Source organism: Melopsittacus undulatus, chromosome 4 (assembly GCF_012275295.1).
Source record: "Melopsittacus undulatus isolate bMelUnd1 chromosome 4, bMelUnd1.mat.Z, whole genome shotgun sequence".
In the NCBI taxonomy this organism is placed as follows: Eukaryota; Metazoa; Chordata; class Aves; order Psittaciformes; family Psittaculidae; genus Melopsittacus; species Melopsittacus undulatus.
In genome coordinates this window covers 107,675,703-107,697,369 of record NC_047530.1, presented here as the reverse complement: position 1 = coordinate 107,697,369, position 21,667 = coordinate 107,675,703, and the positions used below count along the sequence as shown (strand labels likewise).

Below are 21,667 nucleotides of genomic sequence, written 5' to 3'. Positions count from 1 at the left end.
GCAGCCTGGTAGAGTTCTCCTTTCCATGAGCATCTCTTATGCTGGATCACAGGAATGCTAACAAACCCTCTGCCAGTGCCCCATGGGCACAGCCCTGCTCAGATGACTTCCCAATGTGCATTTTTCCTGGCTCAGTTAACTGCCCCACTCAGGGATTTGCTTCATCCTGCTAACTGGTTTGCTGTTTCCAAAGTCATATTCAATGAAACTGAATATGTAACAGAACCAGACATGTTTATCCAATACAAGGAGTCATAGCTGGCTGGGAGTATGTGGAAACTTCAGCGATGGAGACTGCCAAATCCTCATAAGCAGCATTAATGGTACAGTGCAAAAGAAATGTCCAGAAAGACAGCTCCTAAAAGTAAAGCTTAACCCTTAGAAGGACTAAATGAGAGATGAAGGCAGAGGTTGTTACTAGCTGCTCTTACCTGCATATGTACAGCTGGTGGTGGCAGCTTTCACAGATGTGGTGAATTAGAGATCAATCAAAGCACCAAGGCCATTTCATACTGCAAAGATGCTCATTGCTCTCCTATGACAGTGCATTGCTTTATAAGTGTGTCTTAACCTTGCCCCTGCAGCCCCAGCAAGGCTCAGCTCTCACAACTGACTGTGATCTATATGCATCCTGCTTTAAACAGAGCTTCTGGGTCTCTGGCACGTCTGGTGGTGGGGTAGGAGCTGTTCTGCTGATACAGGCATTAGCCATTAAGTCTTCATCTGTTCAGCATAAAATGAGTGAAGCAAAATATGCCATGCTGATAAAGGCTGAAACTAGTAATCATCATAGAGAGGCAATTTAGAGATCATTGTGCTATTAAAAATGCCATTTCAGAGACGTATATCTGAGAACTTGAAACTAATAAATACACACTTCTGGGGATCTTTTTGTTCGATGAAAAGCTGCAAAAAGGTTAAACCCAAGCTGCTAAAGGGAGATGAACATCCTCAGGATCAAAAGAACAAATCTCAAAGCCAGTTCTGTAGACATGGATCCGTTTGCACTGAAAATCAGAAACAGAGGGTGAGTGGCATTGCCTAAAATAAGGTGACAGACGTGTCAAATGAAAGCAATGGGAATCAGCGACTGCATTTGAGCACTTGATTTTTAGCCAAGTCTCTGCCAGTGTTCGAACACCTCCCTCCCTTGAGTGTTTTAAGCAAAAGATGGAAACCATTTAGGTGAGGATAAAGGGCAGGAAGTCTTCAGAAAAGGGAAATTATTTTAAGTGAGAAATTCCCCTTCACCTTTAAACATCATCTCATGCTTACGAGTTAGCTTCTGAGCTAGCAGCTATCAGGGTAGGTTTTGGAATGAAACGTTGCCTGCTGGGCTAGGTAAGGGTGCTAGAAGAGGTGCAAGCAATTTCAGCAACAGAGAGCTCCTTCCCAGTGCTGAGTATGGAGCAGAGCTGCCCAGAGAAGCTGTGGCTGCCCCATCCCTGGCAGTGCTCAAGGCCAGGTTGGACACAGGGGCTTGGAGCAGCTGCTCCAGTGGAAGGTGTCCCTGCCCATGGCAGGGGTTGGAGCTGGATGAGCTTTAAGGTCCCTTCCAACACAAACCAGTCTGGGATTCTGGGATTCTATGGAAATGCTCAGCCCCATCCTCCCACTCTCATTCCTGTGCTTTAGTTTTTCTCCAGAAAAGTGATTATGTGTCTCCCATGGAAACCTGTCCCTATGGCAACGCATGGGACTATCTTGATGCAGACATGCCAGCACTCTGACAGCCCCTTCTTTTTGTGACACTTCTGATAACACCCTGAGGTTGTCAGAGAGATGATGTGAGACCAACTGTGTCCAACACACCAAGAACTTGGTTTTGCAGGCTGCAGTTTTTAGCTCTTCCAACCCCTGAACTCTCAGCCTGTGTATCACGATTGCAATTCTGCCTGAAATGTGTTACAAAATCTATGTATTTGCTTTCCTCAGCAAAAATCCACAACCTCAAATGAGATGTTTTTAACAAGACCTACTTTCCATAAAGCCCTGTGCCAAGCACCGCAGGCTGCTCCTGTGGTTTGTGCTGAGCTCAATCTCCGAGTGGCTTTTCCCTTGTATTGTTCGGATGCGGATGAAGTTCACTTGTACCTACTCCCTCAGCATGATGAGTGTCTGGCTAAGCTCTTCATACACACTGCTCCTTGTATTAACAGTTATTGTTTCTTACCACTCTATTGTGGGTAAATATCCTACATGGAAGCACATCATAAATTCACCAATTAAAAATGCCCTGCGTGCTGCTGGCTCCTGATGATAAAGAGTGTGTTTGTATGTGGGTGATAACCTCAAGCATCATGGTTTTCAGTCAGGAATTCTGATTTCAGAAGCATAAAACTAACTCCAAGGGCAGTCACCAGCCACAGCCAACAGTCCCAGGCAACATCCTATACATCTACAGGGTTCAGAAAGGGTGAGAGCCTTTGGAATGATGCTCACAATGAAATCAGTCATGGCTGGGCTTTGACCAAGACATGAGGGCACAAGGTACAAGGGTGTTCTTTGGTTTAATCCCTGCAGAACAGAGCCACACGACTGTATCTTCACATGAAAAGAAAGGTTAAAAAGAATCTGTGATCTGTGACCCCAAAATGTATCACTTCTTTCATTAAATAGCACAGCCAGCATTGAGGTAAATCTTCTCCGATGTAGATTTTAAAGCTCATAAGCTTCCAGAATTGCTTATTCCTTAATAAGAACAAGAGACAACTTGAAACTTTGCTCTCCCTGTGGGAAAGGCAGGCCTGGATGAATATTGACACCAATTACATGATACACTTCATGTATGCTCTTTGAGAAAGAGCAGAGGCACTTTGTCAGATCTGCCCTCCTGGTAGGTCCCAGAGGCTATTGCTGTCTCTGAGAAGACTTGGAAAGTAAGGGAATGTTGTCTGCACTGCCAAAACCAAGAGGATATGAGGAGAAACCATGGAAAATATGATTTGGGACTGCCTGTAAGTCCTACAAGTTATAACACAGACAAGGGAATGGCTTGAACCTGCCAGAACAGGGGAGACTGAGATGAGCTCTTAGGCAGAAGCTGTTCCCTGTGAGGGTGCTGAGGCGCTGGCACAGGGTGCCCAGAGAAGCTGTGGCTGCCCCATCACTGGCAGTGCTCAAGGCCAGGTTGGACACAGGGGCTTGGAGCAGCTGCTCCAGTGGAAGGGGTCCCTGCCCATGGCAGGGGTTGGAGCTGGGTGAGCTTTAAGGTCCCTTCCAACACAAACCAGTCTGTGATTCTATGATGATTATATGATTTTCTTGCTTATAAATCAGAACTCTCTTGCTTTGCAGATCCTTTCCTGAAGGTGAGAGAGTAACAGAAACAAATTCAAACCAAGTACTTACCCTACTGATGCACTACAGTGATCCGACTCACGATAAAGAAGCCCTGTCATTTTCTGTTGCAGCAGAAGGCATTTCATTATCAGTTTCTGCTCCTTTTGTCCCAACTGTCTGTCAGCATTAAGACAGACTATGCCACTGTTGCAGGAATAATTAGATTTCAGAACAATCAAACTAAATGCAATCACTTTCTACTTCACATATGACTGGGAGTCCCTCTGCACAGACATGGCAATGGAAACTTCATATTTTCAGTAGGATTTCAAAAATATTCCTTCTTTTTTGTCCCATTCCTTCCTGTTAGTGTTTATACCAAGAACCATTGTGAAACCCATCCATAAATGAAGTTTATCATTCCTAGATCTATACTTGAACACTTCATGTTCATCATTAGGCAGGCAGAATGTCAGCCCTGTGAAGGCAAACATTACATTATGCTGGGTGGCAGAATCAACCCGAGGCAGTGGGAGGCTGAAGATCTGAGTCCTGGCTGCAGTCAGGGGTGACAGATGGTGTTTGTCAAGAGGATAGAGCCTCACCTTCATGTTTCATCAGGGAGATAGCACAGTAAGAAAGCCATCAACATTCACTATTTTATCAAACAGATTTAAGAAATACATCCCACAGAAAAAGAAGCTGGAATTCCTGCTGGAAAAGGGGATGCAGTGGGAAACCCCAAATAGAAGATGCAGTTTTGTCTATCAAGAGACATTGTCAGCCGTTGCATGTATTTTATTTTCTCCTTAAGGAAGTGCACTGAGCATATACAGAGATGACATTCAATATGGGTTTATCGTTACAGAGCAGTCAGGAAATAAAGACATAATCCTGCAGCAGAACAGATTGAAGGAACTGGTTCAAGCTGAGATGAAAAGAAATGAAAAACACTCAAATCAACTTAAGTGGGTTTTACACAGATACTTGAGTCTAAATTAACATTACTGCATCTGCTGCATTACTGCAATTTTTGTATTCAACAGATTTATCAGACTTGTGCCTAAGTACTACAGAGAGAGCAGAACTGCCTCGTCTGAGAGCCCATTGAATAAACCCCAGAATAACAGTCCCAGTCTGAAGCCACAATCTATGTGGGATGTTGGAAGGATCCCTGAAGAGGAACAAGTACAGTGAAGCAAGGAGACAGCTTGGTCCATATGACAGGCAACAGCTAAGGCAGGCTGGAGTTATGCTCTGTATGGAGGTTTCACTGATTTAACTTAAAGAAGCTCTCTAGAGTTTGCAGCCTTCATAACGTCTCTGTGAATGTGCAGGATTTTATGACACTGACTTTTCAAAGAATTGTACCCAAAAAAACAGTCACAACACAAAAACTAGGAAAAACCCTACTTTGCCACAGATTTTGTGAGTTCCTTAAACTTGACAGCCAAATCTTTTCCCAAATGGACACCTAAAACTAGAACTTGAAAGACCACCTCTACTTCAATTACACTGGCTGGTCTTTAGCCAGTCCTATGCATGTTTGGGTGTCAGAGGTAAGACCAAATCGTTACTTTTTGACATTAAAATCTACAAATTTCATCCATCTGCTTGTCTGTCTCCCTGAGTTTTGGATGAAAGGAGGTACCACCCTGCTCTCCAGCATCACAGACCCAAGCTTAAGACGTGTGCTATCACACAGACCCTCAGTGCTATCCCATTGTGTGGCATGTCACTGTTAGTTTTGCCTTTTCAACATGACTACTTCAGAGGACCACCTGCCTACTAGCTAGTGATGCACTTTGTGCTGGAAGATTTTAGCTTGTTTTGAATGCCTGCCAACAGTAAACAGCATTTGGAAGATTGATCCTTTGCCCTAATACAAGGCTACTTGCAGCTAAGATTGCTCCTTCCCTAAAGAGTAGGAAAATGTGAGATATTCATAGAATCAACCCCTTACTTTAAACAAGAAGAGGGCAGTGTTTCTTACATATAGAAGATATATTCAGCAGATGGAACAACTTTTATCTGTACATCTGTCAGGTCTGCCTACTGCTTTTTACCTACTATGAAATGGACATGGAATATACATGGAAATATAATCATTCCTTTCTAAGAAGGCAGACTTGTTGCTTCAGGATACTCTTCCCCCCACCTCATGTCAGCTTCAACAGTGGGTGCCACAGCAATGTGAAGATGAGGAGAGAGAAGTAGCTCATGGAGGTGGTGACCCTTGAAGCCAGGCTCCTTGCATTGCAGTTATTCGAGTAGCAGCACTGAACGCTCACTCCAGGCGCTTTGGATCCATCCCTCTTTGCCCGTTCACAGAAGGACCTGAACGAACAGGACTTCATAATGCCACCTAGAACAGAGACACAGTGAACCAAAAGGACCCTCATGGTCATGGTCACCCACTCTCTGCATCCCTTCAGCAGGAATATGATCATCCAACACTGAGCAACAATATTAGGTTTGGCTGTTCCTTAGAAGTAAATTAATACAGTTGCATCAGTTTACAGAACACTAACCAGCTCTCACTTGGGTTAAATAACTGTAATTTATCTTAGATGCAACTGCTGCAGCTTAAATATACTTGAACATGCTCAAATGCTGTGCCTCATTAGCTTCTTTTCCTTCCTAATTTCCAGGCAAGTCCTTTAACTTATAAAGTCCTGATAAACAACAGATTTAAGTAAGAAGTGGGTAATACTTAAACTGCTTTTTTACAGCTTTCACATAGTGTGGATACAGCTCATGGTGACACATCATACTCAGTGGGATTTTGTATCAGATTTCTGCTAAACCAATAAAATTAAGGATTGAGACTTATTAATAGGGTTTCATTGAATCCTAGAATGGTTTGAGTTGGAAGGGACCTTAAAGCTCATTCAGTTCCAATTCCCTGCCACGGGCAGGGACACCTTCCACTAAAGCAGGTTTTTTATATAAGAGAAACATTTCTCTGTGTTTTTCTCATTAGATTACTATAAACTCTTCCCTTTCCAACACTGATTGCTTATTTCTACTATGAAATACATAAAGAGTCTGAACCTACTTACTTGTTTGTCCTCTAATGACTGCGCACGCATCTGAATGCCCTGGACATTGCTGAGTTCCTTGTTTGTTACAGTCTTCATCACTAGAACCTACACAGGTGTAACACTGCAGTGCTTCACCTGGCATTAAGGAGAAAAAGACCACTTGTAACAGTAGGGTTTAGAGTTTGCAGAATATATTTTAAATTATAAGCTATACAGGCTTCCTAATTTTGTTTGAATAATATGGAAAAAGTTACAAAAAGGTTTAAAATATATAAAAAATTGCAAATTCCATTAATATTTCTTTTTTATAAGAGATCTAGATACTGATTTTAAATATTAAAATAAAATTAGCCATATATTACTTAGTTGTTCCAATCTGAATAACCTGAGAACACCCAATGTTCTGTAATTGCATCCACACCTTCTTGTAACATATTTAGAGCAGAGACCACTGTAACAAGTTGGAGCATCATGTTTTTCCTCCCTCCTTCATGATCTTTGGTCCACAGTACCATAAAATAGGACATTTTAAACACAAAAACTATGATCCAGATTTCATCTTCTCCTAAAGTATGAGTTCAGCTGGAAGGCAACTGCACTTTAAGTTTTGCTTTTGCTTAAACATTACAACCATAACTCAATCCTCTTTCTTTCCTTGGTTCCACTACACAGTAGTTTCAAAGACAAGCATGAATTTGAAAGCTATTTCAAATACCATACTTGCACCTTGCAGAGCAGAAGGCACACTTGCTATTGTTAACATAGATACTGCTGTCTATAATTCACAGCAGAGGTGATATTAACCATATCCACAAACTAATCTCAAACCAAACAAAGCCAGGAGAGAAAGCCCAGAAGAGCAAAGAGGCTCAGCCATGCCTGAAGTAGGAAGTGAAGAAGAACTAAGGAAGGAAAGAAAAGGGAGTTGACTTACTTTTGAGTACAAGAAGGGAGATGACAAGAACCAGGCTGAAGACTGTCCACATCATGGAGATACAAGAGATGCACCATTAAGCAAAGAAAGCAGTTTGCTATTAAAGCCTTAATGCTTCTCTTACATACCTAATCCTCTGCAGAGGATAACTTGCAGGATAAAGAGGTGTCCAAGAATGCTACTTATCGAGCTTATTCTGGTTGTACTGCTAAGCACACGTACTTCATCTCCACAGACCTGGCAGGCAAGTGCTTCCAAGGGTAGGAAGAAGAAAATGCATTCACCTTTCAGTGATAAATGTGCTTAAAAACCACCATCCCACCACCGCGTGTCACTGCCTTTGAGTCCAGCCAACAGCCTTGTCACATCTCCCTATAGGATTTGATGGATCAGGGTCAGAGCATAAACATATTGGAGGATTAAGTCTGTGCTTGAGACCTGAGTGGTCCAAATCTAACTCATACATATATATATTTATAGAGAGAGAAAGATATAGGCACAGATATGTGCACATCCGTGGTATATTCTCATCCCCCATGGAGTGCTCCAAGTAGTGAGTGACCCCCAAGGTGCTTTCTGCAAAGGAATTCATTAGTAAGAGCTACACAAGAAGTAAGCGATTGAAGTCCATAAACCAGAACCATTCTCATCTTCAACTTTCAACGAAAAAATTTATTTACAATAGAGAATTTCATTTCAGTGACATGCATTTCCTTTTTTTTCTTCCATTTTTCATTTTATTTTACAAATCAGCAAATGCAGATAAAGTTTATGCTCCTTAAGGCAAGAGTCCCCATGCAAGTAATACATGTTTATATTAAATCCAAAAGACATCCAACATGGGAACTCATGTACAAAGGGAAGGCTAGGATCAGCAATTTGTAATTAGAGAACTTGACAATCTCCCTGATACAGGAACTTTGAGATCAACTTGCTATGAATTATACTATGAAAATGCAAACAATAGCAAGAAATTCTGATAGTCATCTGAGTACTGCATACAATTAAATCAACTTTATTTAGAAAGAAAATACAGTAGTGCATACGAAAAAGTGAAAATATAACCTGTCCACATAAATGTATGGACATCAGTGTGCCAATGGTCATATTGCACTCAAGATTGAAGTCCAGAAATTTGGTTAGAAGTTAGCTTTTCCCCATTTTGGCAATCAGTTCGTCACAAATCTTTGTTAATTCTTCTATCTCTTTATTCTGGAAAATAAAAGGCAGTAGGAAGTGTTATGAGAAATATCATTGCATTAAGATTAGGTTTTGTTTTAGTTACCCAACCTTTGGGAAAAGTTGGGGCAATGAAGTTTTCTCGAGTACTGAATATCTCTACATATGTGTGTGTATATACACACATATAAACACATTATGTGTGCGTATATATATAAATGCTTTTCTATATGTATAGATATTCTGTATTGATATTCTGTATATATATATATATATATAGATACTCAGTACAGAATATCTATGTTATATATTCAGTAGATATTCAGTACAGAATATCTATGCATATAAACATACGTAAGTATAGATCTATACATATAGGGATATATATGCATACATAGTACAGCTACCTATAGTTCATTTAAACACTATTATTACCTTATTTCCACATACAGCTCCTCTGACATCAATAACAACTTAGGTCTAGAGCAGACAGCTTTACAGAAGTCACTCCTAACACATGATAATAACACACAGTGTAAATGTGTTTCTAGGCTGCACTTCTACAGCATTACTTTCATCCTGTTTTTCAAGGGCTCTAAGAAGGTACAAGCTGTACTGTACTGAAAGCAAACTCCTTTGCTGCGCTGGAGAACAGGGGATATAAACAGGGATATAAACTGGAGATATAAACTACACCCCTTTTTGCCTTAAGCTGTACAGATCTATGTATCTGACCATTTTGTCTGTGTTAACAGGGGAGGCACATGAGTCAGCACTGAAATGACAAAATTAAGTGAATTACACTTAATAAGTGATTTCTAATAAGTGAATTACACTTAATTTTGGTCATCCCATTGACTTCTGTATTAAAAGAGCTGAATGGCTGCTTACCTTTTGTTCCAGTGTTCTTTCCAATGCATCCACTTTGAGCTGCTCTTTACGAAGGCTGGCCTGGTACGCTGCTTGCTCTTGCTGAGCCTTGCCTCTCACTTGTGCAATTTCAGCATTGGCTCTAGAAAAACAGAGGTTTGTGTCATGTCAGGTTCTCTACAAGGAAAGACAGGGGGTACCAAAGGATGGACCACATCTTGACAGATGCATGTCTTTGAAAGTATTCTGAGACTTGTTCTTTGTTTCATGACTCCCTCTCTTGCTCAGTATAGGCTGCAAAGCCTCTTCTTAATGTCTGTGTCATTTCCTTCTTCCTTCTTTCAGATGTCTGTGTTGGGGTGACAAATATCACTTAGGTAGAACTATTTTATGTCAGTTTCTAAACATGATCTCTAGTTCTTATTAGAACTAGACTCACTAGTCTAATTCTAGTTTAGTCTAGTCTCGACTGGACTAGACTTGCTAGACTAGACTCACAGCTGTGACAACAGCTGGAAAGCAAATCCAGGTTTTACTTTGTTTTAGGCACTGATCAATCCTAGTGACATTTTGGGAACATCTTTTGGGTCTAGGGGACTGTACATGAGTCCTGACTGGAATTCCTATAAATGCTTAATTGGCCATTACATGGAAGCATATAGGAACAGATCAACCAGAGCTGCCTCTTTCTGGCACTATTCTCTCTCTCTGCTTGACTATTCCTCATGACCCTCAGCACAAGTCAGGCTGATCCAGCTCAGATAACTGATGTTACTGGGTAGAGACTAATTCTGCACTGAAAGGGCTGAGCTACACTTACATGTTCTGTTCTGCTGATTGATGCAGGGGCACTAATACAGCACAGGGGGCAACAGCAAATCTCTGGGGGCAGGAATACTGGCTGCAGGTGCAAGTATCAGAGCACAGCACTCCACAGCTGCACAAACCTAGCTAATGGCTTCCTTCTCCATCTTCCCTGGAAAATAGGATCATAGAATATTTAGGGTTGGAAAGGACCTTGAGATCATCCAGTTCCAACCCCCCTGCCATAGGCAGGGGCACCTCACACTAAACCATGCCACCCAAGGCTCTGTCCAACCTGGCCTTGAACACTGCCAGGGATGGAGCATTCACAACCTCCCTGGGCAACCCATTCCAGTGCCTCACCACCCTAACAGTAAAGAATTTCTTCCTTATATCCAATCTAAACTTCCCCTGCTTAAGTTTTAACCCATTACCCTCTGTCCTATCACTACAGTCCCTATATAAATAAGTTAAAGAAACATGAAAACATTTGATAAAGATAGAAATTTCAGGTGTTCTGTATGGGCAGGAGATGGTAGAAACACCAGCACATCACAGGAATCCTCATTATGGTGCTTCATTCCACCCATCATCCCAGAACAGCCTGTGCTCTGGTTACTGAAGGAGAAAGTTTGGGATACAAGGTCCAGCCACAAGAATACTCCTGCAGCATGAACTCCTGAAGAGAGATGTGTACAATCCCTTACCTGTCCAGTTTTTCCTCAGCGTGAATTTTGAGTGCTTGATACCTCTGCTCTTCCTTCTTTACTCGTGACAAATACTCCTGCGCGCATTTCTTTAACACTTCTTCATTCTAAAATGAGAAGATTACATCCAATGTAATGTCATACAAGAGGCTGAAGTGGAGCATAGGCACCCACCTGTGGGAGCTACACTTGGATATTTTAAGGGCTGCAGTCTAACACTGACACCCCCCATGGAACAGCTATCTGATGCACTATTACACAGTGCAAAAAGCTTTACAACTCTGTTTGCATTGATACATGGCTGCAATCCTTCATCTGAGGGTTATGTTATATCACACACATTAGACATAACCTCTACCTGAGGAATTCACATCTGAAGTTTGAACAGAATGCTCACACCAGAAGCTGTCCCTGACATGGGCTCAAGTCATAGAACCACAGACTGGTTTGTGTTGGAAGGGACCTTACAGCTCATCCAGCTCCAACCCCTGCCACAGGCAGGGACATCTTCCACTGGAGCAGCTGCTCCAAGCCCCTGTGTCCAACCTGGCCTTGAGCACTGCCAGGGATGGGGCAGCCACAGCTTCTCTGGGCACCCTGTGCCAGCGCCTCAGCACCCTCACAGGGAAGAGCTTCTGCCTAAGAGCTCAGCTCAGTCTCCCCTGTTCTGGCAGGTTCAAGCCATTCCCCTTGGCCTGTCCCTACAGGCCCTTGTCCCAAGCCCCTCTCCAGATTATGTGTCATCTACTGCAATCCCAGTGTCACAGACAGAAGCAAGTTGCTCTTGTGGAAAATCTCCACCTTTTTAAAGCTGTTCCAAAGGGAAAGCACAAACGAGCAGTCATGTTCTCCCTTCCCCAGCACATTGCTGTCTAATGTACATCGGATTCAACTGGAAACAAAGTCCTGCCTTCTGTTAAGCAGAACTAGTACACATGAGACCCTGCTCTGTGTTACTCTTTGAAGGAGGGGACTTTAACAGGACTCACCTTCCGAAACCCCTCCAATACTTCTTTCATTTTCTCGTATCTCCTGAAAAGATCTGCCAGTGATTTCTCCACTGAGTTCAGATCTGCCAACGCTTGTTCCTTCTCCACTATCAGCTGCTGAACAGTGTGATGGGAGACAGATTTCTCTCTCTGTTCATCCTCTGTTAGAAAGAAGAGAGGGGGAGAGAAAACAGTGATCTTCAGAAGGGTAATAGCAGTAAAAGAACACGGGTTTCACTGTCATCTATAGTTTCAACTCTACTGTGCTCTATGTTGTGGATTAGTATAAGTTTGCAGGATCCAAATAAAAGTCACTTTTATAAAAACACACAATCTTGTTTTGGAAAAAGGCTGCTAAATACAGTATATTTAAATATTTTGATGGTGGGGAAAAATGTGACTATAACTGTACTGTTGATTTACTGCACTCTGAACTGCCCTGTTCCCATGAGAAAGGCTGATGCTGGGTTTCCCTGCCTGGCCTGAAGATGCGCTGACTGATGGAAAGGACATTTATGCATATTACTCGCACTGGCAATAAATTATGAGCCATTGCTGACAAGTGCTTGTCATCTCCTGGCATCTCTCCTGATCTGTACAAGCAAGGCACTTTGTTTAATGGAATTCAACTCTAATTCTTCCCTTGGAAAACACAGTGCTTTACAAACTCTCATTCTGCAGCAAGTGGCAGGAAGGACATCTAACACTAGACAGATCTCCTAAGTTCCGGTCTGCAGAAAGCATCTTCCAAGCCTCTCCTGTGTATGGTTAAATGTGAGGCAGAGACAGAGGGAACAGGAATCCAAATCCATACAGAAGAGAACTTTCCAAAGGAATCAACCTAGTAGTAAATTGGAATACCCATATGACACTGGAAGAAAAGGTCTGGCCTTGTCTTCCTTAAAAAGCATGTTTGTTTCATATCCTTAAAAGTGACACTTGTGTCCATCTTTTAAGGGCTACTTTGAATGATACTGAAGCGAAATCCCACCCGCAAAACACAGCAGCTTTACATTACCATTTTCCTTTGTCTGTGATGGAAACTAAACTAAGTTCTCCCATGTAAAAATCACAGGGCATTTCAGAAGCTACAACTGTTCATTCAGGCCTTTATATTTTGAAATATAAAGAACTAAACAAGAGTTCATAATCTTATTTGAACAGAAATCTTAATCTGAGTTAAGTATTTCACAGTGCTGCTCAGCTCTGAAATCTCAGAGTTGATACTGTCAATTCCCAAACTGAGATTAATCTCTCCCTTATGCATATTTACCCCTTTTATACACCTTTTTCCTAGCCTAACCCATCCCAGAGCAGTGGCAATGCTCATGTTGGCCATGTTCTGTGCTCCTCTGCACACTCTCCACACCATCTTGCTTGGATAGAGCTTGACCTGAGGTTATTTTGCTTTCTGTGACATAGGAGATCAAAAGGACCACAGCAGCTCTCAGGACCTGCACTGAGTCTGCAGCACTGGAGATTGGTACACCTTTATTTTACTGCTGAACAAACACCTTGAACAGACAAACCCAGAGCCCTGTAATGCTGCATCAGTTTGATAACATTCAACATTTCATAGTAAATAAACATTATTTTCTATGTTGCTTTCTCCAGGGCACCCTGTGATCGACTATAATGTCAAAATTAAGGTATTCTCAAGGAAAACGAGAAAACCTTTTGTCATCCCTTCATTCTTCTAAACCTGAGAAGTTGTCACCTTGTGTGTTCCAGCACAAGATCTGGTTAATCACGCTGGAGATTACACACTCTCTAGCTTAATTCCCAAACACTTCCTGGCAGGATCCTGCTCTCTGGCAAAACCTCTGCTGTCACAGCTCTGTGCAGAAGGGATCCATTTGCATGATCACGTAATGTACTTAAATGCCTTTAACATCACAGCTTCACTTTTTCTGCTGTCTCCTCAAATACTCATTCCAGCCCCACTTCCACTTGCACATGGGAATTAGGGGCAGGTGGCATTCAATGCTCCCCTTCTCCTCTCCCTTTCACTGCATCCTAAAGCTGTCCATGGAGAGAGCTGAGGCCCTTATTAACCCTAAGGAGAAAACTGGAATTTATATTGGGAAATATAAACTGAAAAGAGGGAAACTTTCATATAAATTGGAAGTTTCCAGTGAGCCTTAGGGAAGGGGCATCTGATAATGCCAGATAAGAAACATTTAAACCTAAAGTGGTTAAATACCACAGAAAACAGGAGCTGGCATCTAGCTGGAGTGGGACAGGAAAATCTATGTGATATTTTCTAAGCTATAATTTAGCTTTAATGAGAACGCTGCTTAGTGGAGCAGCACTGATTAGTTTCTGCCAGTCAAATCTTAGTTAAGCAGTTACAGATACTTATTTATAAAGATATTTATGAGGTTATGTGATTAAAATACTTGAATTCAATAGCTTCGACATCTGCAACACACACTGTCCACGGCTCACCAACAATAACAACAGGATGCTCAGGACTAACACTATCCAAACTGACAGAATCAGAGCAGCACCGCAGCAGATCCGCTTTCAGGCTCAGCTCGGAATTACTGACATTACTTAATGGGAATGAAGCAAACAGGGAACAAAAGCAAAAGAAATGAAAAATGCCAAATGCAGGTGTGAAAGTTGGTGAAAAGCTTTACTTACCAGGCTTGCCTGTTTTGTTTTTGCAAGCAAAGAGCAAGAATCAACAAAAACAGAAGCAAAACAGAAAATCAGGAATCGTTAGGAAAGCAGAAAGTAATGCAACAATTTGTAATATGCACAAAGCATAACATCCGTTTGGTTTTCATAATGAGAATTTAATTATATATTTCAATGCACAAGGATAAGGACACATATTTAACAGGGAAAAAAACACCCCAACATTACAAATCCATCAAGGAAAGCGATTTTGGAAGGGAACTGTGACTGGCTGTGACCAAGGTGCTTGTAGCATGGGGTGCAGTGAACATTGGGGTTCCACAGGCTCTGGTCCATGGGGCTGTCAGTGCCACGCAGCAGTGAGGGCAAAACTTGGGCAACAACCAGCAAAGCAGTAGCACAAGCAGCAACAGCCTGGAAAGCCTGCTCTTTCTAACCCCCAATTGTAAGTAGAAACAAGAACATGTTGGGGGTTGAGGCAGTGTAAGAAATACTGAAAGCACCAGTACAAAACTATACAAAGAGCCACTAATAGGGGTGTATACACCGACAGCTTGCAAGTGCTGGCTGTGGAGAGCATGGCACCAAACTAATTGTATAAGCTAAGTCAGGTAGTATGGGGTTTTATATGTATTTGACAGCAAATACTAGACCTTGCACAGCCCTTGAAATCAAAAGGAAATGGTTTGCAACACATACTTTCAGTGCCTTTTTAGGCAAACATACACAATCATATCACAATAATTACCTTTTAGCAGGCTTCTAATACCTAAAGGGGCTGCAGGAAAGCTGGAGAGGGGCTTGGGACAAGGGATGTAGGGACAGGCCAAGGGGAATGGCTTGAACCTGCCAGAACAGGGGAGACTGAGATGAGCTCTTAGGCAGAAGCTCTTCCCTGTGAGGGTGCTGAGGCGCTGGCACAGGGTGCCCAGAGAAGCTGTGGCTGCCCCATCCCTGGCAGTGCTCAAGGCCAGGTTGGACACAGGGGCTTGGAGCAGCTGCTCCAGTGGAAGGTGTCCCTGCCCATGGCAGGGGCTGGAGCTGGAGGAGCTTTAAGGCTCCTTCCAACCCAAACCATTCTTTATTCTATATATTGTTAATATGGGATACTTTTAATAGCCATTACACATACCCATGGGAACCTATCAACCACCCTGAATATTCATTAAAGGGATTTGTGAAATGGGTTCACTCTGTAATGCCCTCCCCTAACAGGGCTGTAGAAACAGCTCAGGAGGGTTAAATGATACATAAACAGCACAAGCATTTCTTTTGTTAAAATGCTTATTTGCTTTAGCAGCAAGGCATTATTGTGATAATAGTTCAATGAATATATGCAAATAGCACACAGACAATCACTGTCCTCCACAATTTGGAGGCATTTGGATGAACAAATTCCTTTCACAGAAGGGACAGTAATTTACAACAAATGAGAGGAGAAAGTGGGACAATTAGATCAAAAATTTACATTAAATGCAGGGAGAAGAAGCCTCACATTTAATGTAGAACTTGCATATGGCTCTAATTAACACATGCTTTCTGTGTCACTGGTGTTGCTTCAGTTCCTTTGCAAATGGGCAGCAAATCACATTATTTATAGCCATAGCTCTGAAAAACCCTTGCCCCTAGATCATTCGAAAGGCTCTGACTGATAGTCTGAATTTGAAGTTTAAAGATTTTTCTATTTCCTTATTGATCAATGCCCCAGTGCTTTAATTATCTTTGATTTCTTTGCAATGAGAGGAAACAGTAATGGTCGAATTCACTATGTATGCCTTGGCCTTAGGACCCCATATCTACACCTTCTTGTGACACTGTATCCTCACAAGCTGATTATTTCCTTTTTAATCTGTTTCTCAAAACCAGATTTCAAATTATTATCAAAACCCCTTCTGCTGCTACATGCATACGCTTGGGATAAAAGAACAGCTCCTGTGTTTGCCCATATGAATGGCCAGCCTCAGGGATGAAGCCATAGTAGCGTACATTGAGTGTAAACCAAAATGAGTTTAAGTTCTTTGCATACTCTGGACACCCCTACTTTTAACACTTGCATGATGAGAATGACAGACACTACGCCAGAAGGCAGGCAAGTTGGCTCAGTTGTACATACAGAAAGCAGCAGAGGCATAACACCATAAAGAATGAAGCCAGGCATATTATTATTATATACCATACATTACTATATTATGATTATTGGTTTTGGTGCTATTATGATTATTAAATTGCTTTATTTATTTATTTATAGACCCATTTTTCCTTTCACTTAAAAGGAGACTGGGATGTCTACCACCATCCGAGAGATGCAGGAAGGCAACAAAAGCACCAGATATTAAACTATTTCCCCCCTTTCTTTATATAAAAAAAGCAGTTGTGCTACAAACATAAATACAACTCAAGTATTAAAGGAAAAAAACCCACAATTTAAAAGAAACAACAAATTTGGGGGTCACATTGTACTGACTGCAGACAAGGGGACCGCCAAATCTAAAAAGGGCAAACCAATAGGGTACACTGACAGCTGTAATAAGAATCCTTCCAAAAGCTTTTAGATAGATGCAGGTGTGCCTGTTGTACTCCTGGCATACTGTACCCTTGGTGACAGCTCTCTCAGGGGAAATAGGAGGAATAATTTCTTTCTATTTCCCAATAAACTCAGTGCAAACAGGCTGCATTCACCGCGCTCCCTGCCTGTGGATGTAATTTGCTTTTCTCCTGCATCCTACAGCTCAGATTTAACTCTGAGGCCCTTCCCAATGGCTTTTAACATTTCACAGCATTTTGCTGCCTTACTCGAGCTTACTCAGATGAGCTCAGTCCTGCTTTCTCCTCAACCACTGCTTCTTTTCCTGCTTTTCCCATCAATTTTGGCCATAGAGAACCCATGACCCCTACTCAGCTGGGAGACAGCTTGAGCTGAAGCAGCACAGGGCAGCACAAGCCACTGGTGCTTTCCATAGCCAGGCTAAGGAAAAGAGCTTTGGCAATATTATGAGAAGGCTTTAAAATCACATTCCAATGGCCAGACCTCCTGTGCCAAGGAAGCACATGAGTCTTGCAACCTTTGGTTTTGAAATACGGCTGCATGTAGTGATTTTCATTGGTGGGGTATGTTGTTAACCAAAGTGTTTTCTAATTATTGTGAGGCCAAACATGTCATAAAATAGACCTTAAAGGAGACCCCTATGTCAGTAAATAAGAGGGGAGGTGGATTGGCCTTTCATAATCTCTCAACTGGGATTTGAGTTAATCTAGGTTTTGGTTTGACCAATGCACTTAGCACAGATAATCCTGGTTGTTGTAAAGAGCTAAGTTCAGTATCTCCCATTAAACAGCAAGGATGACTAAAGGGTTTTTAGGTCATTGACAGTCTCTCCCTGAGATGCCCATGAATTCTGGGTAAAGCATTTGTAATGTTTCCTATGGGACTGTTTGCTTTGATGCAGAAGAGAAAGCCCTGACCTTTCTGTATTACCTGGACTGCCTCTGGGCCTACTTGCTGTAAAACAAAGCCCTGGCTTTCCATTACACCCTGGCAGCACACTCCGGTGTCCTCAGATGCATTCCCAATTCCCAGCAGCATCGGCAGATGTAGCCAGCATCAGAATGAAGCCCACAGACTTCAATCACATCTCTAGGCTCTCTTCAGAAAATCAGAGTGGAGGACAGCATCTTTGAGAGCAGAAACACCTACCTATCATCTGAGCAATCGTCTTCTCGTATTCTGAAACTATTTTCCTGTAAGAGGGGAAAAACAAAAAGCTTTTGGGAAACATCATAGAATTCATGGACATCATAGAACACCATAATTGCTAATGCTTACTTAGAAAATAACGCTACTCAGTAACTGAACTATGGTATTTTTAGAGGAGCATATGAAAGTTGGACTTTAATGCCCAAATAACAAATAAAACTGACAGTTTAAACATTGCACCTGATTTTTAATTCTCCATGTAAACCAATACAGTTCGGGGGAGGAAAAAAGCAATTGCTTTGAAACAAATCGCCTTACTTGAAGCATGCCCATTACCAATCATAACTTTGATATAAACATAAGCACACTGATCTAATCCAAGAGTTGCAGAGTCTGAGTTTTCCATCATTCTCTCCCCACTTCTCCAGGTTTGTGTTTGCTTAAATGTTAAGTAAAGTTATAATTTGTAACAAGTGTAAACCCAACAGAAATATAACTGGACCTCATCCAAAATATATCTAATCTTTCACTCTCCAAAAGTAACTACACGATCCATTAGCACTTCAAACAACACCACCAAAATACCCAATTATGTAGCACAAAATCCATCGTGTCCTATTTCCCAAATCTGTTTTTGAAACAGAAGTGGCAAAATGTAACTTTTAAGACTATTTTATTTCATATACTCACAGTAGGCTTTGAATTTCCTTCTTGAAAAGAGGTTAGCCAAAATAAGCAGATTAAATGAGATTTAGAAAGATGATCCATCCCTTCCCAGAGCCAAATAAAGCTAATGAAATGGGACTAGCTTGATCTGTGCTTTGATTCATGAGCCACACAGGACTGTCTATGAAAAAATTACCCCACACTTCATCTGAAGTGGATATTCAAAATAGCTCATTGGTATTTGAATACATCTCTTTCGAAGTCTTCGCCTGCTTTCACTTGCTCCATTTTAGAGAACTTGGTGAGGTTACAGAAAGGATGTGGGAAAATGCTGAGACAAAAGTCAGTAAGGAAAGGAGAAACTTGTGGAGGTCCCAGATAACTGATGCAGTAACTCCAGCACTGCAGGGATATGAACTACAGTCAGAGCCCAGAAACTCTCTGAGAAGGCCACTTGACCCAAAGGTCAGTAGGGTCTCACTTGCCCTGGTTCTGCAGAGCACTCAACAGAGCAAGGGCTTTACATCTGCATATCCCCTGACTTTGCTCAGGCTTCAGGTAGAAACCATTTGTGGTACTGGGGCAAGAACCCATCTCCGCACAGCTTCAGCCATTGACACCACTGGGATCTTCTTGGATGCTGTTTTCCCTGCTGTCGGTCCCATTGTTTTAACTTTCTTTTTTCTATTTTTTACCATAAATGACGCTTTTGAGAGCAAAGATAGCTGCAAGGGTTTTCCCCTAAAATGTAGGGATTGGTTTCATGTCCAAAGAGGATTACCTCAAAAGCCTGCTGTAAGCAACAAGGATTTTAAAGCCATGTCATATCCTTGTAACACCAGACACTTTTAGGATGTTTTATCATCTTAGAAAATGAAGGCAAGGGCTCAGGGCAATGAACATGACATTAAACACTTTCATCACTACAGCACTTCTCAGCCTAGACTGCACTATGGCAGTCAGTGTCAAAGTGAAATAACACTATCTGTTATGGCTTCTTGCCATCCAAGTCCTTCTCCTCAGGACTGCCGCATCTAGTCTCCCTCAGCCTGTATTTGTGCTTGGAATTGCCCCAACTCAGCGCAGAACCTTGCACTTGGTCTTGTTGATCTTCATGACATTCACACAGGCCCACCTCTCCAGCCTGTCCAGGTCCCTCTGGATGGTGTTGCTTCCCTCCTGCGTGTTGACAGCAACCACACATCTTGTTATTGTTGGCAAACCTGCCGAGGGTGGACCTAATTCAACACCAACTCGTTACTTGGACATTGAGCCATTGACCACAACTCTTAGAGTGCCACCATCCAGGCAATTCTTTATCCACCGGGTGGACCATCTATCAACTTCATATTCCTCCAATTCAGAGACTAGGATGTCATGTGAGACTGTCGAATGCTTTGCACAAGTCCAGATAGTTCCCTTCACTCCTTGCTTATTGTTATGTGACATTTTGTGACAACATTAGCCAGGGTTTTTTCACCTATGTGTTCCAGGGATGCACCTGTGGGAAATTTGGCTTAGATAATGTGTTTTTTCAATTCAAATGTTACGGAGGGTGCAGACATAAAAGCAAATTGCTGTGAGGAAGAGGAAGGTACACATCTACATTGTGCCAGCCCCTGCTCTCCTTTCACTAAGGAATAAACAACCTCTGTCAGTGCCCACTGACAGCAAGCAGTCACATGCACCCAAAGAACAGACCAAATACTGCACTCGAGTGTGCTGAGAGATTCCTTACACAGCTCCTAATGTTGTTCGTTCATTCCTTGTTTTGCTTCCTCAGTTTGAGTGCTTGCAGCAGCTCCTTTCCGCTTTGCCCCATTATGCATTTGAGGGCAATGCCAGGGTTTTGTTTCCTTGCCCAAACAGAGCACAAGAGGGGAGAGAGCTCAGCAGGGTACTGAGATGCTTTCTGAAAGAACTAAAGCCCTTGCCTTCTGCAGATGCTTTTCTTAAGCTCTGGCTCCAAGCCCTGTGCTGCTCTATTCAATTCTGCCATGTGCCACTCCTGGCATCCATGCTGCCGTTCACCAAGCTGGGCACCACAGATCCTTTTTACCCCTACTCCCTAAGGGCAGTTTTCCTGGATATAAGCAGGAGTTACATATGCAGGTCATAACTTGGCACAGCTCATTTGCTTTAGCTTTAAACCTCCAAGACATTAAATTTTAGGTGCTAGAAGTGATGTCGAAGAAAATTCTGTCTCAGAAGCAACTGCAGGCATTATTACTGAAAAGAAGGATGCTAAAACAGACAGTTTCCTTTTATTTATGAATTAAGGAGGGGATGGTGTTTCAGTTTGCCTAAAAGTGGAAAATAATAGGCTTTAAAGACTCCGTGAAATACTTTTATGCATTCTCTTTTGCAAGTGATGATTTTCTCCGATTCAGACTGATGAGCAGGTCAAGCTCATGGGTAAAATGAGCAAAATCCAAGGTAGCTATTGCTTAACTAAAACCAAGCTTTGTGCGTGCAGGGACTGAAAAATGAACTCAGTTCAAAGGAAAGGGTGCAGAATCTGCTTGAAAGTCAAGACTCAGATGCCAGAGCAGTTCCTTTGCAAGAAATGGTTTTCTACAGGCAACTGGGTTCTTGTTTTTTATTGTTAAAGAAACCACTTCCAATAATATACTGCACTACTCATACCTGTCTGCAAACCTTCACAGTCTCTCTGTTGGCAAAACTATTTGTGGAGAGTGGATTTTAAATTAGCATGTGCATACCTCTGCCAGTTCTGTAGGTGGATTCATCCCCACAGGCAACAAAACATCCCCATGCAATCCATGAGAGAATTCACAGCACAAACTGGAGGCAATTCTTTGCTATCGTTAGCTTAAGACCTCTCCTATCTCGGC

General features: G+C 42.1%; 2 protein-coding genes across 8 annotated transcripts in view; both read right to left on the bottom strand.

Moving 5' to 3' along the window:
- Positions 1-4,142: 4,142 nt before the first annotated feature.
- On the bottom strand, positions 4,143-7,315 carry LOC101871140 (ly6/PLAUR domain-containing protein 3-like). Its single transcript, XM_005154495.3, has 3 exons — positions 7,261-7,315; positions 6,345-6,461; positions 4,143-5,647 (listed from the first exon to the last, which is right to left on the bottom strand). Exons 1-3 carry the CDS (start codon positions 7,313-7,315, stop codon positions 5,442-5,444), a joined length of 378 nt encoding a protein of 125 aa, XP_005154552.2. The 3' UTR covers positions 4,143-5,441.
- A 596-nt stretch (positions 7,316-7,911) lies between these two features.
- Positions 7,912-21,667, bottom strand: part of TACC2 (transforming acidic coiled-coil containing protein 2) — a 127,989-nt gene continuing 114,233 nt past the window's right edge. For 6 of the 7 annotated variants that reach the window (XM_034062642.1, XM_034062646.1, XM_031053912.2 and 3 more), the window contains 5 exons: positions 18,147-18,190; positions 11,810-11,970; positions 10,821-10,927; positions 9,331-9,451; positions 7,912-8,472 (listed from right to left, as the gene is read on the bottom strand). In XM_034062642.1, the coding sequence (XP_033918533.1) occupies positions 8,407-8,472; positions 9,331-9,451; positions 10,821-10,927; positions 11,810-11,970; positions 18,147-18,190 (499 nt within the window). In that variant the 3' untranslated portion in view covers positions 7,912-8,406. The remainder of the gene's footprint in view (positions 8,473-9,330; positions 9,452-10,820; positions 10,928-11,809; positions 11,971-18,146; positions 18,191-21,667) is intronic. The other variant, XM_034062645.1, reaches the window with a different exon arrangement.

Excerpts from the sequence above, each read along its gene's own strand:
- LOC101871140 (XM_005154495.3), bottom strand. The coding sequence starts at position 7,315 with ATGATGTGGACAGTCTTCAGCCTGGTTCTTGTCATCTCCCTTCTTGTA. Across the intron at positions 6,462-7,260 it reads CTCCCTTCTTGTACTCAAAA|GTGAAGCACTGCAGTGTTAC; the intron begins GTAAGTCAACTC and ends CCTTAATGCCAG. Across the intron at positions 5,648-6,344 it reads AGTCATTAGAGGACAAACAA|GTGGCATTATGAAGTCCTGT; the intron begins GTAAGTAGGTTC and ends TCTCTGTTCTAG.